Source organism: Rhineura floridana, chromosome 1, assembly GCF_030035675.1.
Source record: "Rhineura floridana isolate rRhiFlo1 chromosome 1, rRhiFlo1.hap2, whole genome shotgun sequence".
In the NCBI taxonomy this organism is placed as follows: domain Eukaryota; kingdom Metazoa; phylum Chordata; class Lepidosauria; order Squamata; family Rhineuridae; genus Rhineura; species Rhineura floridana.
The window spans coordinates 18,269,692-18,285,151 of record NC_084480.1 but is presented as its reverse complement, the minus strand read 5'-3'; the positions used below and the strand labels follow the sequence as shown (position 1 = coordinate 18,285,151).

The 15,460-nt window shown below is 42.5% G+C and overlaps 1 protein-coding gene across 4 annotated transcripts in view; it reads right to left on the bottom strand.

Annotated features, from left to right (window-relative positions):
- DCC (DCC netrin 1 receptor) overlaps positions 1–15,460 on the bottom strand; it is an 882,319-nt gene that overhangs the window by 99,376 nt on the left and 767,483 nt on the right. For all 4 annotated transcript variants that reach the window (XM_061614640.1, XM_061614649.1, XM_061614658.1 and 1 more), the window contains one exon: positions 7,840–7,905. In XM_061614640.1, coding sequence (XP_061470624.1) covers positions 7,840–7,905 — 66 coding nt within the window. The remainder of the gene's footprint in view (positions 1–7,839; positions 7,906–15,460) is intronic.

The window sequence follows — 15,460 nt, the reverse complement described above, 5'->3', positions numbered from 1 at the left end:
TTGGAACCACAAGCCTCTACTGCCCACACATGCTCTAACTTCTGTTACTGGCCAAGAGAGCAAGGACCATTGGGAGGCTTCACCCTTTGCCTCCCAAGAAGTTCCTTCCCAAGGCGAGGAGAAGAGGAACTCGACACCATCCATCAACCCATGAAGGTGCAACTGCTGCAGTGTGTTCTTTCCTCTTTCCTCCCCATTCCCTTTTTCTTTTGTATCACATCAGTTAGATTCTTAGCCTATAGGCAGTGACTACCTTATCTTTTAACATCTGTACAGTTCTTAGAAGCATTTTAGGCACTTCACAAGTGTTAAATAGCAACACAGCAAGCAAGAAAATACCAAAGCAATCTCAAGTGAGGCACCCATCATTTACTTCACACTAGCAGCCATTAGTTAGTAGTTGGTGGTGCTCATCACATTATTGCCATTATCTCCTTGAAGATGGGATAACAGGAGAGATGGATTCTTATGTTCCTGCCAGTAGTGTTTATGGCATAATGAACCTCCTTGTCTGTTGGCTAATTTGAGTGCCTGTTTTAACACTCAGCTCACAATCTGCCACAAATTATGTTAAATTAATGTATTGGAATAGCACCCTTGATTCAAAATCATGATTGCTGTCCTGTCAGAAATCACTGATGTATACCAAGCTCAGTGTGATGAGCTTTCTCTTGTTAGTGTCAATGCAACTATGGCAAGGGGCTGTGCATCAAATTACATTCTTTCCTATATCTTAGTCTCCTAAGTAGTTGGTGCTGTGCTGAGAGTGGAGGGCAGAGCAGAGCAGAACTGAGCAGAATGGGAACAGCTTTGTGAGCTGTACTTGCTATGACTGCTAACAATCACGAGACGTCTGCGATTGTTGATTATTTCCTGCTGAGGAAAATCTCTGAGCTTGGGAAGATATCTGGAGGCCTATCACGGCTGAAGCTCTGGGCCAGCCCAAAACATTTTCCATTTGATGTAAAGGACAAGATGGTACCCTCAATCCCACATATTTAAACTATGGAATTTGCTCCCATAAGATGTAGTGATGGCCACCAACTTGGATGGCTTTAAAGAGGATTAAACAAATTCAAGGAAGACAAGACTGCCAGTGAATACTAGCCATGATAGCTACAGTCTACCTCCACTGATGGAGTATACTTCTGAATACCAGCTGCTGGAAACCACAGGAGAGAAGAATGCTGTTGCACTGCGATCCTACTTGGAGGCTTCCCATAGGGATCTCATACTATGAGAACAGGATGCTTGACTAGGTGGGCCTTTGGCCTGATCCAGCAAGACTCTTCTTATGTTCTTAAGAAGCCATCTGGACTGGCTGTTTAATTGTACTTCAACACTGGTGAAGAGACAGTGTCCTCCACCCGCACCCCCCCGGGGGGGAACAAGCTAACCTAAGGGGAGCAGAGGAGGCCAGATGGTGCAAGCACTCTCTCCTCTGACACCTCACCATTGCTCCCTGCTTCCCTCCCAAGCATTTGCTATCTGAGATGGCTGCCTCACTCTGCCTAATGGTAGAAATGTCTCTGGAGAGAAGAAGAAGCAGTAGCGGGAACATCTATGGTGGAAGAGTTATTGCTGTTGACATCTAGCCCTCGCTAGCTGCCTAATCTGCTAGATATGGGAGGATATCTAGCAGGCTCATCATGGGAAAGTAGACCGGGGGACAAAAGAAGGTGGGGATGAGAGGTGACCTTTGCTTTGCTCAAGATATTGGCTTCACTTTAATTTTGTTACAAGATGAATTAAAAGAGAAAATAAGCTTATCTGCTTATTATCTACTACTAAAACCCTTTTACTCACTAATTTTTTTCAGTTCTCAAAGAAGGAACGCCCAGTAATTATCTTTATGATATATAATAATACGTTACTCACAGATAAAGCACATCAAGCAAATGTTGTCATTTCCACGCTGGTAACATTTTCTTTACTTTAACATATTAAACTAAACCACCTTCTCAGGAATTGCTTTTAAGGATTCCGGTACTTTCAGAAGTAGCATTACTTGGCCCAATGCACATCCTTATTGTTTAGTGGTGACATGTGTCTTTTGCCCTCCATATTTATGATATCACCCCAAGTGAGAAAGTACTGAGTTACCACGTTCTAAAAAACCTTGTTTTCTGATGTGCACTCTCTCCATTGAGGTGTCATTGATAAGACTGCTTTAGCTCATGTCAGTACTAAAGGGGAAAGTCATCTTGTGTCAGCTTCTCTGCCTCAAACATATTTGTCCAATGTAGCCTGTGCTACTCAGTTGGAAGATGTTGGACAGCAGTGAAATATGGTATATGGGCATATGGCAGGAAGGGAGAGTGGTCTTGCACTCAGGTCCTGCTTGAAGACTTCCCTTGGGCATCTGCTTGGCCACTGGCAGAGCTTGGAAAAGTTACTTTTTTGAACTACAACTCCCATCAGCCCAATCCAGTGGCCATGCTGGCTGGGGCTGATGGGAGTTGTAGTTTTAAAAAGTAACTTTTCCAAGCTCTGGCCACTGGCCTGGTCCAGCAGGTTCTTCTTATGTTCTTACAGCAACAAAGGCATAGAAGTCAATGGTGGGAACAAACAAAAGCACTTTTGGGGAAGCCTTTGTGATCTACTGGATGACAGGCACAGGACAAAATGGACACTTAGCCACGAAGGTAGGCAGGCTGGCTCCTCCCCACTTTCCATAGAAAGTCATACTGATGGAAACATAATTTAGCCCTGCTGCACATGAAACAACACACACCACCAAATCTGCATCCATTGGTTGTTGCTTCATGTAACAAATTGAGACTCATCAAGCCACACACACAAAGCAGGAGGCTGCTCTGCATAGCTCAGAATCTATCCCCCATCCGGGTTTTGTGCGTTGCAGTTCTGATCAGACTGTAGGCAATAATAAAATTACTTGAGCAGAGGAAAGAAGGGAGTAGGAAGAGAACAGAACCCGCTTTACTGGAAACCCCCTTCCCACCTCCGCCAATCATTGCTATCACCAATAATCTGGGTGTGCTAGAAGGGACCTTTTAGCAAGGGGAACTGTATATGTCCACAGTTCCTCATGCAGTTAGGGATATGTACGCAGAAACACACTTCCATGCCAATAGTACTCTATCTACTTGATCATGGCATTCATATGCACACTGCCATTGCTGCTTGGTTTTGCCACCACTATGACAGAGCAATCTACATAGTGACATCCAGCGCACATCAGAAGCAGCTGTACATGAATGGCTCACTCCAGGGACCAGCCTCTATCCACATGTATGAACTAATTTCCAGCACACAGCAGACACACTTCATATGGCACTGATTCTATTCTAAACATGCAAGAAAAATATTTAAAAACAACAGAGGAAAATTGTTTTGATCCTATTTTTCACCAAAATAACATTTCTCAGAAGCCGCTTTTCCATAGACTCAAGTCGATGCCACAGACATGAATTATCTGAACCCAAAGGGATCAGCATGACTACCTGGATATAAACTGATCCCCTTCTCCCTGATCCAAGCTCATTCGGCTCTGCACAAATGATATAGTGATGCAAATGAGATCAGAAAGCACATCTGATTTTGCTCCACAGAGATCCCATAGAAAAGCATAATCTTCACACCTACATGGCTTTTTGTATAGCAACTTTTTCGGTGCCCACTATTACCTGTGAAGAAAGGTGTTAGAGGCATCTTTTTCTTCCTTCTTATCTTGGAAATAATTTGCACATTTTGAAGCCCGGGAAACAAACTCAGAAGGCCCTGGTTTCCTCTAAACTTTAATGCATACAGCATGGTTTCTGCCACTAATGATGTGCACTGATATCAACAGAGGAGACCCCTCATTTACCCAGGCTCTGATAAAGAAAATTTTCAGGTCCAAAATGATGTGTGACCTAATTAAACAGGTTTTATTGATGCCATCTCTGACTTGCTCACCAAATGGACAAGTATGTACCAGTAAGACAGAATTAAGAATTGCTTCCGCATCTTGTGTGTGGAAAAATAATAATAATAATCCATCTGATTTAATCAGCTATGGCCCTTCAGGTATTTATTTCATTCTTATAAATTCATGAACTTGAAAATGCTAAATCCCCATTAGGTACAGAGTGGTAAAGGAAACAGTCTGGTAGCATATCTAAAATAAAGTTGATAATGATCAGATGCTGCTAATCTTTTCTAAACCATAGGGGCTTTCCTTTCCTATCTTGCTATGTCAGGTCACGCTTAATTAAAATTACTTTTCCTATCAGGAGCCTTAAAGTGCAAAATACAAACAAACAATATTGTACCCATTTTGTGTCCTTTTCTAATTATCTGAAAATCATTTCCATCATTTGATAGGCTTCTGGTAGCAATTTTAGGCACCGTCAATCAGGACACTTCTAACTAAAAAGGAAATGATTTCTACAACAAAACAAAAAAGATTCCTGTGGCTTCTGCTGATTCATAACCCAGACATCTTGCAGAAGTCTTCTTTGTAAGAGAAACAACCAGTGGGATTCATTTACGGTTTCAAAACAGTTTTTCAAATGAACCTCCATGTCCATCTCTCTTCATCCATTGGAATTCCAACAGTGGCATCATCTCACCACCACCACCACCTTATATCCAAAGCAACACTATGTTTCTCATTCTGCAATTATTTACACTTGCAAAACTGAACTCCCCCCCTTCTCCACCGGCCCCTGTAAATCTGTTCTGGGATTCTCCCCAATGCTTTGAAGCAGATTTAGAAGGGCTGTAGGGTGCACACAGGGAGGGGAAGGGGGAGGTTCCATTGCAGAAGCATAAATCCTTGTGCTAACACAACAAGGGCATTGGATATCTGTTGCTGTTGTTCTTATTTCAGTGTATTAGTTATGTCAATGTATTATTTCAATGTATTAGTCACTTGCCACATAGAAGTCTTCAAGCGACTTAGAAAATGTTAAGAGCATAAAGTAGAGCATAAAATTGAGAAGAAAGAGCAATACATTACAAGCCAGACAATCACCAATAAAACAGACACAATAAAGTAGCAGCAAAAACATTAGCAGCAAACAAAACCCACCATCAATAACAGCAAAATCATTATGGGGATGAAACATTGACATGCTTGATGTGTGTTGGGGGGGGGAGATGAAGAGAAGCTTTTGGTCCTCAGGATCCAAAGCCTTCCCATTCGCCTGACACAACCCCAACAAAGGAGAAAATGACAGCCTGGGAGCTGATGTTCTTGGTTTCCCTCCAGTTGCCACTCCTTCCCCCACACACACCTTGTCCCCTGGCTGACATAAGACCAAGAGGGCTCGAAATCAGGCAGTTCTTCTGCCATGAATCCTCTCTCCTCTGCCTAGGATGCTCTCCTAAGGTCTCTGGGAGGGCACCTGAAAGGCCATATGATATTGCAGTGCATTGTGGCTATAGGAACCTCTGTGGCCATCCCCGCTCTGTTTGTGATCCAAATAATAGGTTTATTGGGGGTTTCTCGGGATGGATCCACAGGATCCAAAGCCTTCCCATTTCCCCAGCATGGGAGGTCCCATGCACTTTGGTTGCTGGCACTGTACCAAAGGAGAGAGAGGACTGCATAAAATGGTGTATCAATTTTACATCTACTGGTTTAAAGGAGTATCCATATTGATGGGGGTGCTAACACAAAATAGGACCTGCTTCTGAACACTGTGCAATTTCCTGGCTATGCAGTTGATATCTGCTAAATCTACAGTGCATATAATGACTGCTATCATGGCTAGAAGCTGCCGAGGCATAATTAATTTTTCCCAATTATCTATTCCATTTCTCTCTTTCACCTCCTGCACTTTCTTTTTTCATAGAGACTATTTTGCTCCAGTGATTCAAGTGACACCCTCACATGGCAAGGGACTGCAGATTTATTGCAGGCTTCCAACTGCTTAATAGCTTATTAATGTCACCTGCTTTCCTAGCTAGTGCATTAGGTCACAACTCTTTGAAAGCTTTGCTCAAGCTTCTCATGACCTCACCTGCTTACCTTGCTAAAAAGCATGATGCTGGGAAAAAATGTACCTCACTGATCTGGTGACCTGCTCTAAGGGTAAATAACTGATTTTCTCAGGGAGCTGCACCTGTGGTGCCAATGAAAAGTCAAAATCTATAGCTTTGTGCTGTATTCCAAGTTTACCCGGGACAATACAGCAGTATTGGAGGGTACACTAGTATTTATTATACACCATCACAGGATGCAATGCATCAGAACCTCAGCTAGAAACACTTAGCAACTCCACAGCAAAGCTATGTCCCAGACCAGTCCCCTATGGGCTTAATATTTGGCTAATCTAGCTTTAAACAATACTTGATTATATGTCAGCCACAGATTGAGGCTCTCATACAACAAGAATGTGTGGAAATCAGCCAGCTGTACACACGCAGACATGCACAAACCTTTTGGAAAAAGCTGGTGTCCTGCTGATCAGCCACTTGCTGGGAGAGCTGGGAATTAATCCATCTCTCAAACTGGTAACCAGTGGGCTTTTAGCTTTGAGGACAAGTCCTCATATGTACCACTGTAGCACTTACCTCAATGAGGGGAAGGTTTTACATGAAGCAGCCTCTTAAGCGGATTGTTCCATATTGTTATGGCCCTGTTTGCTGGGTCAGACAACTGAGTCAAGAGTCCAGCTGCTGGATTTCAATGTCCACTGTCTACACCTATGGTCTCAAGCAGCCAAGATAGATGCTCTTATCCAGCGAGTGGTATGCATGTGAAAAGCCTGCTTGAGTTTGAGTCATGCCCTCTGGTAGGATTTGAGAGATGGGCAGAGTAATCTCTCTCTCTCTCCCTGTAGAACCTCTGGTGGAGTATCCCCCCACAACCAACGCCCTATTGGCTAGCTCCAGACGGTGGGGTGTGTGTGCATGAAGGGGCTTCTTCTCTTAGACCCCCTCCATTTCTTCTTTTCTATTTCCTTCCCGTGGACTTCAAGGGCCTCCTTTTAAAATACGTATTTATTTGCATTTATAAGCGGCTTCACAGCCAAAGGTTAGCTAAGTGGTGTATAATAATAATTATAAGAGACACAATACAAACAATTGTATTGCAATTGTATTTGCAAGCATCTAAGCAGCATTGGCTTTGATAAAACTTGGAATACCATGTCCATATACAAAGTCACCCAACAAGTACAGCAAGCTAGGAATTTCAAAGTGAAAAAAGGACATCATGACGCCACAGCTTCTGTTTTCTGGCAGTGTTTCAGTAACATAACTTAACACGTCAATAATCCTCTCCTCAGGCAGTTTTACGTTAACAGTCCTGCCAGCCCATTCATGATAAAACTGTGATTTTTTCTTTTCTTCTATTTTGTAATCCTGTTCTATCACTATGTACTTTTCTTCCTTTAATCAGTGGTAGCCAATGCGGTGCCTTCCAGATGTCATGAACTACAATTACCATCTGCCTCAGCCAGCATGGTTAACGGTCAGGGAGGGTTGATGGGAGTTGTAGTCCAAAACATCTGGCATCAGATGTCATTGCTAGTGCCAGAGTTGGTCAATTGCCTGTGCCTGTGACCCTGCTATGACCTATACTAATTTAAATTGCATCCCAGAATCCTCTGTGATACTGCAGGGCACTCTGGGGCATTGTCTGTTCACCTTCTCTCACACTAGCCATGCCTTTACCATCAAGATCTTGACGGTTATGGGGTCCCCTCAAGCCAATTTGCTTGAGCGCTAGAAACGCTGGAGCTGGCTTTGTCATAGCAAATTGTATTATTCTATCTGATGAAACCAGGGGATAAGGAGAGGGATACAAAGAACACAGAAATACTGGAGATTAATTATATTTAATAATGGAGGCTAATTTAAAGGGAGCTAGTTTTAGTTCTTGCTTACCGTTAAGACTGCTTCGGTCGATCAGGTTTGTGTCAACTGGCCAGTAGGCCCCATCACCATGACGACCTGTGAAAAGGAAAATGAACATCAGTACAGAATGGCCAATATATCTGAGTCAAGCCAGGCTCAGTTCTTCAAAGGGTGTCAATTTGAGGTTTAAGCCATTAGTTATTGTAAGAGAATGTGAGAGGACACAATTGTATATCTGCAAGAGAAAATCTGTCATAAAAGCAGCCTTTGTAAACCAAAATCTTTGAGCACTTCAACTCTCTCACACACATACTCCATGCCACCATTCTGCTGTTCGGGATTGCTAGTTAAAAGTGACAAAATTGGGGGAAGATTGTGGTATCAGTCAGAATATTCTTTCAGAAGATGACAACCTGTTGACAGAGGTTTTTATGCGTCACATGATAGGTACAGTGCTGTTTGCATGCACTTTCAGAAGTCCATCTTCTCTCATAGCTCCAGCTGTGGCATTTCATTTGTATGTATTTAAACTGTATTATTCTGCCATGTGACACCATGGATGTGTTCAGACACAAGCTGTTTTGTGCAAGTTTTGCACATTTCCTTGTTAGTGGTTTTCAATGATATATTTGCACCATGCACTATTAAGCTGGGCTTTCTATTGGAATGTCCCAGAAAAATTGTGTTCCTGTGCCATCCCGCTAGTGCATGTGGCCTGATATGTACAGATCTGAGTACTGTTCGCCCCTCCCCTCCTCAGCTGCACCTCCCTTCCCCTCCTGTCTGCTGCTGCACAAAGGTATTGCAACTGCATGGTCAGCTACATGCAGTGAGAAGTGCCTTCCAATGCGTAAACCACACCCACTGCAAATGTAACTGATCAGGTGATAAGCAGTGGGTAGAACTGCAGGGTGTTTGATATGGAAAACTAGCAAAAAAATTGCAGGAAGCACTGAAACATTGCCTGAAAGCTCTGGAATGGGAGCAGAAAAGAAGGATCAGAAAGGTGCCATCTTTTGGCATACAGACTGGGGAAGTCAATGCTTCTTTTGGCATACAGACTGGGGTAGTCAATGTGGTGCCCTCCAGATGTTGATGGACTACAACTCCCATCAACCATGACCTTTGGTGATGCTGACTGGGGCTGATAGGAGTTTTGGCATAATGACATCTGGAGGGCATCAATGATCAAAGTGAACTCTTTCTTGGCATATTACTCTCCTGTTGAATGATAGATGTCTAGGCAAAGTCAAACCCTCAAACAGAATCAGAGGTTGGAGGCCTCGGGGCCAAACTGACCCTCTGCTGGAGACTATTTTTCCCAACAGTTGCCACAGACAAAAGGAATATCTGGGGCAGCCTTTCCCAACCAGTGTGCCTCCAGATGTTGTTGGACCCCAACTCCCATCAGCCTCAGCTAGCATTGCCAATGGTCAGGAAGATGGGAGTTGTAGTCCAACAACATCTGGAGGCACACTGGTTGGGAAAGGCTGATCTAGGGAATGGTAAACACACACAGCCATTTGATTGGCTAATAGGTCTACTTGAGGTGGGGCTACCTCTCAACTCTTTGTGCCCTGCTTAGGTTTCCCTGTAAAACTGCTGAATTAGGCTGTACAGTTTTGTTGTATATGATCTAGCATGCTTTGAGGATTTAGGGTGAGCAGGGATGAGGGCGAAATTCAGTTCAGTTCACATTTAAAGCCAAATCTATCAAATGTGCACTTTCCTAAACAATATGAGAAATCAAACACAGCCATCGTTCAAAATTTGCAAGTATCCAAATTTTGCAATGAAGTTCTCCAACCAAAGAATGTTTCAAAAGTGAAAACAATATATAAAATGCATTAACACATAGGAGACATTGTTTGCAAAAAATGTGTGTATTAGTCAAAACTGACTAAAATGTGTTTATTTGGGAAAAAACTTGCACTAAAATGCTGAATTTTCAGGATGATTTTTTGTTTTTTTAAAAAAATGTAATTTGATGCAGAAATGTGGAGAACCGTATTTAAGACTAGAAAAATGAGAAACCAAGAGAACCAGAATTGACAGATTCTTCCATCCCTAATGACCAGGGACATTTTCTTGGATCCTAACTTCTTTCCACAAATGGAAGATGTTCCATGAATGGAAATACCCCTTCTGTGAATACAACTCTCCTTCTGTGAATGGGATGAAAAGTTAGGATGCGAGTCAGATATAGAACACTGGATTCACTTCACTTAAATTTGTTTATTCATAAAGCTATTCTATACTGTCTTTCACTCCAGACAGTGTCAAAGCAGTTGGTAACACACAACATCCTCCAACAGAATTATAATAAATCATAAAACATATGAATAAAACATCCATAAAATCACAGCAGTAAAATATTAACATCAAGTAGAGTAACCAGAGTGCTAGAACCCTGCATTAACAGCCTGGAAATGCCTGAGCTGATGAAGAATTATTAAAGGCACACCAGAAGCAGCCAACAATTGGTGCCGGCCCAAACTTCAAGAGGAGGTCATTCTATATGCAAGTTGTCACTACAGAGAGAAGGTCCTCCCTGGAAGTTTAACATCTTCCAGTGAGATCCTGAGTAAAGCATCGTCTCATGAAAAGGCACAGAGCATCTTCTTTTGCCAACACACCCCGAAAGAAGACTCAAGACTAGGGATGGAGAGTTCTGTCAATTTCAGTTCTCTCCATTTCTCATTTTTCCAATCCAAAATTCAGTTCTCCAATTTCTGCAGCAACTTGCTATTTAAATCCTCATGAAAATTCTCCGGCATTTTAGTGTGAAATTTCTTCTACTCTTTTTACTAATGTACACATTTTTGCAAGCACTTTCTCATCATACAATGCATTTTTATGCTATTTTCACTCATATATTCATTTTTAAGCACATTTTTCACCTGTGTTGTTGTTGTTGTTATCTGCCTTCAAGTAGACTATGACTTATGGCGACCCTATGAATCAGCAACCTCCAAGAGCATCTGTCATAAACCACCCTGTTCAGATTTTGTAAGTTCAGGTCTGTGGCTTCCTTTACGAATGAATCATCTCTTGTTTGGCCTTCCTCTTTTTCTACTTCCTTCTGTTTTTCCCAGGATTATTATCTTTTCTAATGAATCATGTCTTCTCATTATGTGTCTGAAGTATTATCTATTTATTTAATTTGTATCCCGCCCTTCCTCCCAACAGGAGCCCAGGGTGGCAAACAAAGCACTAAAAAACTTTAAAACATCATAAAAACAGATCTTAAACCTCAGTTTCATCATTTTAGCTTCTAGTGATAGTTCTGGTTTAATTTGTTCTAACATCCAATTATTTGTCTTTTTCGCAGTCCATGGTATCCGCAAAGCTCTCCTCCAACACCACATTTCAAATGAGTTGATTTTTTTCTTATCCACTTTTTTCACTGTCCAGCTTTCATATCCATACATAGAGATCAGAAATACCTTGATCTTAATGATCCCGACTTTAGCGTTCAGTGATACATCTTTGCATTTGAGGACCTTTCCTAGTTCTCTCACAGCTGCCCTCCCCAGTCCTAGCCTTCTGATTTCTTGACTATTGTCGCCATTTTGGTTAATGATTGTGCCGAGGTATTGATAATCCTTGACAAGTTCAATGTCCTCATTGTCAACTTTAAAGTTACATAAATCTTCTGTTGTCATCACTTTAGTCTTTTTGACGTTCAGCTGTAGTCCTGCTTTTGTGCTTTCCTCTTGAACTTTCATCAGCATTCGTTTCAAATCATTACTGGTTTCTGCTAGTAGTATGGTATCGTCTGCATATCTTAAATTATTAATATTTCTCCCTCCAATTTTCACACCTCCTTCATCTTGGTCCAATCCTGCTTTCCGTATGATATGTTCTGCATATAGATTAAATAAATAGGGTGATAAAATACACCCCTGTCTCACACCCTTTCCAATTGGCAACCAATCGGTTTCTCCATATTCTGTCCATACAGTAACCTCTTCTGCAGAGTATAGGTTGCGCATCAGGACAATCAAATGCTGTGGCACCCCCATTTCTTTTAAAGCATTCCATAGTTTTTCATGACCTACACAGTCAAAGGCTTTGCTGTAATCTATAAAGCACAGGGTGATTTTCTTCTGAAATTCCTTGTTCCGTTCCATTATCCAACATATATTTGCAATATGATCTCTGGTGCCTCTTCCCTTTCTAAATCCAGCTTGGACACCTGGCATTTCTCGCTCCATATATGGTAAGAACCTTTGTTGTAGAATCTTGAGCATTACCTTACTTGCATGGGATATTAAGGCAATAGTTTGATAATTACTGCATTCCCTGGGATCCCCTTTCTTTGGAATTGGGATGTATATGGAAAGCTTCCAGTCTGTGGGCCATTGTTTAGTTTTCCATATTTCTTGACAGATTTTTGTCAAAATTTGGACAGATTCAGTCTCGGTAGCTTGTAGCAACTCTATTGGTATGTCATCTATTCCTGGTGATTTGTTTCTTCCAAGTATTTTAAGAGCAGCTTCCACCTTGCATTCTAAAACTTTTGGTTCTTCATCATACGGTTCCTCTGTGAATGAATCTGTCATCCTGGCATCTCTTTTATAGAGTTCTTCAGTGTATTGCTTCCATCTTCCTTTCATTTAATCTCGGTCAGTCAGTGTGTTTCACCTAGCACTTTCACCTAGCAGACACATTTTTGTGAATATTGGTTGGTTGGCAAGCTGCACTGCAAAATTAAAAGAAGTGTGGATTTTGAAGGATGCCCGTATTTTGGTTCTCATATTGTTTTGGAAAGTGCAAATTTGATAGATTTGGCTTGAAATGCAAACTAAATTGAATGTATTGCCCATCCGTAGTTGAGACATAAATGGGAGAAAGTCATATTTATCTAAATTTAACAAATGGAAGATCTGCAACAAGAACTCAATAAGATAAGTGCAGGCAGGTGGAGTTAAATCAATGTCTGTAAGGGAATCATCCCTCCACGTCTGGACATGTAAGAATCTGCACTGTTGGCTTCCTAACCAAGTATTGGGAGAAATTTCTCCCTTCTTGCTAAGTGAACCATGGGTATGTGAACCCAACATTCACACCCAGGCCCCGATGTCAAGTGTTCACCAAGATTTGCATGCCAGGCACAAAGGGGCATCCCCAAGTAACCCCCAGACCTCACGCTGTGTTTGATGACTTCAGAGTGCCCCAACCCCCAAATGCCTCAGAGTGGCTGTCAAATGAGGTCTCATCGGATATCAAGCAGACCAAATGGACCAAATCAAAACAACAAATCACTACAGTGTGAAGTAGGGGGGAAAAAAAAGAGAGAGAGAGAGAGAGAGGAAAGACCCAAGTGCCAGTCAGGGGCTTCCTAAAAAGTTCCTACTCAGACCCATAAATGGCAACCAGCCAAGGCCCAAACTGTAGAGAGAGGGAGGGTGCTGTAGCTGTGAAAGGAGGGAGATGAGAGGGTGGAGTAGCTGTCTCTCCACCTCTCATTGGGCACTTCTGCCCATGTGGTCTGCTAACAGGGCCGGCACCAGCCTGCCCCTGGCCCCAGCACCCACATGCCCCACCTACCTACCTATCTTCAGCGATCTGCAGCAGCATCGGCTCCTGACCCTGCCATGGATCACAGAGAGGGAGCTCCCAGACACCACCTACTGCTACGCAGGCCCACAACCACCCACCTGCATGGCCCACCTACCTCTCCCTTGACGTAAATGTTGGTTGTGCTGCGAGCGCAAGCCTGCCATCAACCAAGATGGCAGCCAAGGCCTCCCTAAGGGGCTGATGCCTCTGCCGCCACCTTGGTTGATGGCATGCATGCATGCTACGTGCACACATCCCTGCCATCAATCAAGTTGGCAGAAAGGGAATCAGCTCCTTCAAGAGACCTCAGTTGCCATGTTGGTTGATGGCAGGCTTGCACCCGCAGTGCAACTAACATTTATGTCAAGAGAGAGGTAGGTGGGGACTGCGCGGCAGTAGGGGGGTGTCTGGGAGTTCCCTTTCTGATCCGCGACAGTGTCGGCTCCCCACCCTGCTGTGGATCACGGAAGGGAGCGCTACCCCAGGGGCCCTGGCCAGGGCCCAACCGGGCTGCCTTCTGCTGTTAGCCCTGTCTGCTGACACATTCACCTTGGGAGAGATCCATTCAATTCTCTTCCAAGGCTGAGGGGGTGAGGCAAATCATCGTAGTCTTTCCCTTTCCAGGAAATGCTCATACAAGAGACCTCGTCCTGGTGGTAGGTTTTGTGAGCCTCCCAAGGCTGGCCATGTACATTTAGTAAATAAATACATAGGTTGAGAGAGGTTTGTTCTGTTGTGCCATCAAAAGCTGAGTTTTCAAAATGTTTTGTGCTCTGTTATTTGTTGCTTCTATTTTTACTTTGCATTGCCTGGCTCCTAACTGTTTTTATAATATTTAATAAAAATGTTGTGGAATTGCAAAATATATTAACAGATGGTATAAAAATCTTGTAAACAAATAAAGTAGCCTCCTTTCATAGTCTGCTATACTTAACTGTACACCAAATTCTGGATATCAGAATCCAGAACATGGTAATGGGTTTGAGCAGACTTTGTCAGATACAAATTAAAAGGAACATGTCAATTTTACCATAACTTCATACTATTTTTGGAAACATTGAGGAGGGTTAGAAAATTTGTGGAAGCATCAGATGAGGAGTATAACACACACAAAAAAGAGAAAGTATATTTTTTATAAGTAGGAATATAAGAAGAGCCTGCTGGATCAGGCCAGTGGCCTATCTAGTCCAGCATCCAGTTCTCACAGGAGCCAACCAGATGTCAATGGGAAGCCCACAAGCAGGATCTGAGAGCAAAGAGCATGCTCTCCCTTGCAGTTTCCAACAACTGGTACTTAGAAACATACTGCCTCTGATCATGCAGGTAGAATGTAGCCATTATGGTTAGCAGCCACTGATAGCCTTATCCTTCATTAATGTCTACTCCTCTTAAAGTTATCCAAGTATATTTCAGCTGTGCTGATAATCTGTTTACAGGGATATGCACAAATAAATAAGACAAAAATTCTTAGCCTCCAAGGACATAATCATAATTGGATATTACACATGGTGTAAAATTATACAAAGTTAACAACCTTGTAACTGCAGAATCTCCAGAATCTCCACCGTACTGTATCACTTATGTACAGTTGAGTAATGCACTGTGACACTGATAATTATGCAAGTCACATTTTCCTTGATAGAGAAGAACGACTCAGACAGTGCATACCTTGGCAAAACCACTCAAGTCCTAAGAATATACTCATCACAGTTGGGGAAATTCCAGATAATTTCTAACTGTGCTATTTCTAGCCTAACTGCCAAGAATTCCCACACTGGTTAGAGCAAGTAAAGTTTCCATATATATTAAGCAGAGCTTGGAAAAGTTACTCTTTTGAACTACAACTCCCATCAGCTCAATACAGTGGCCATGCTGCCTGGGGCTGATGGGAGTTGTAGTTCAAAAAAGTAACTTTTCCAAGCTCTGATATTAGGATACAATCAGAAGCACAATTAGATCATAATCCCATGGTCCATGGCATGGTGTCCCAGAGTAGACAGGGAAATCTGCCACTGGAGGCGGAAGTCCATCTCAGATGTTTTCTCCTGGCTTGCCACAGGAAGGTCTGCAGCCTTTTGTCATGTGG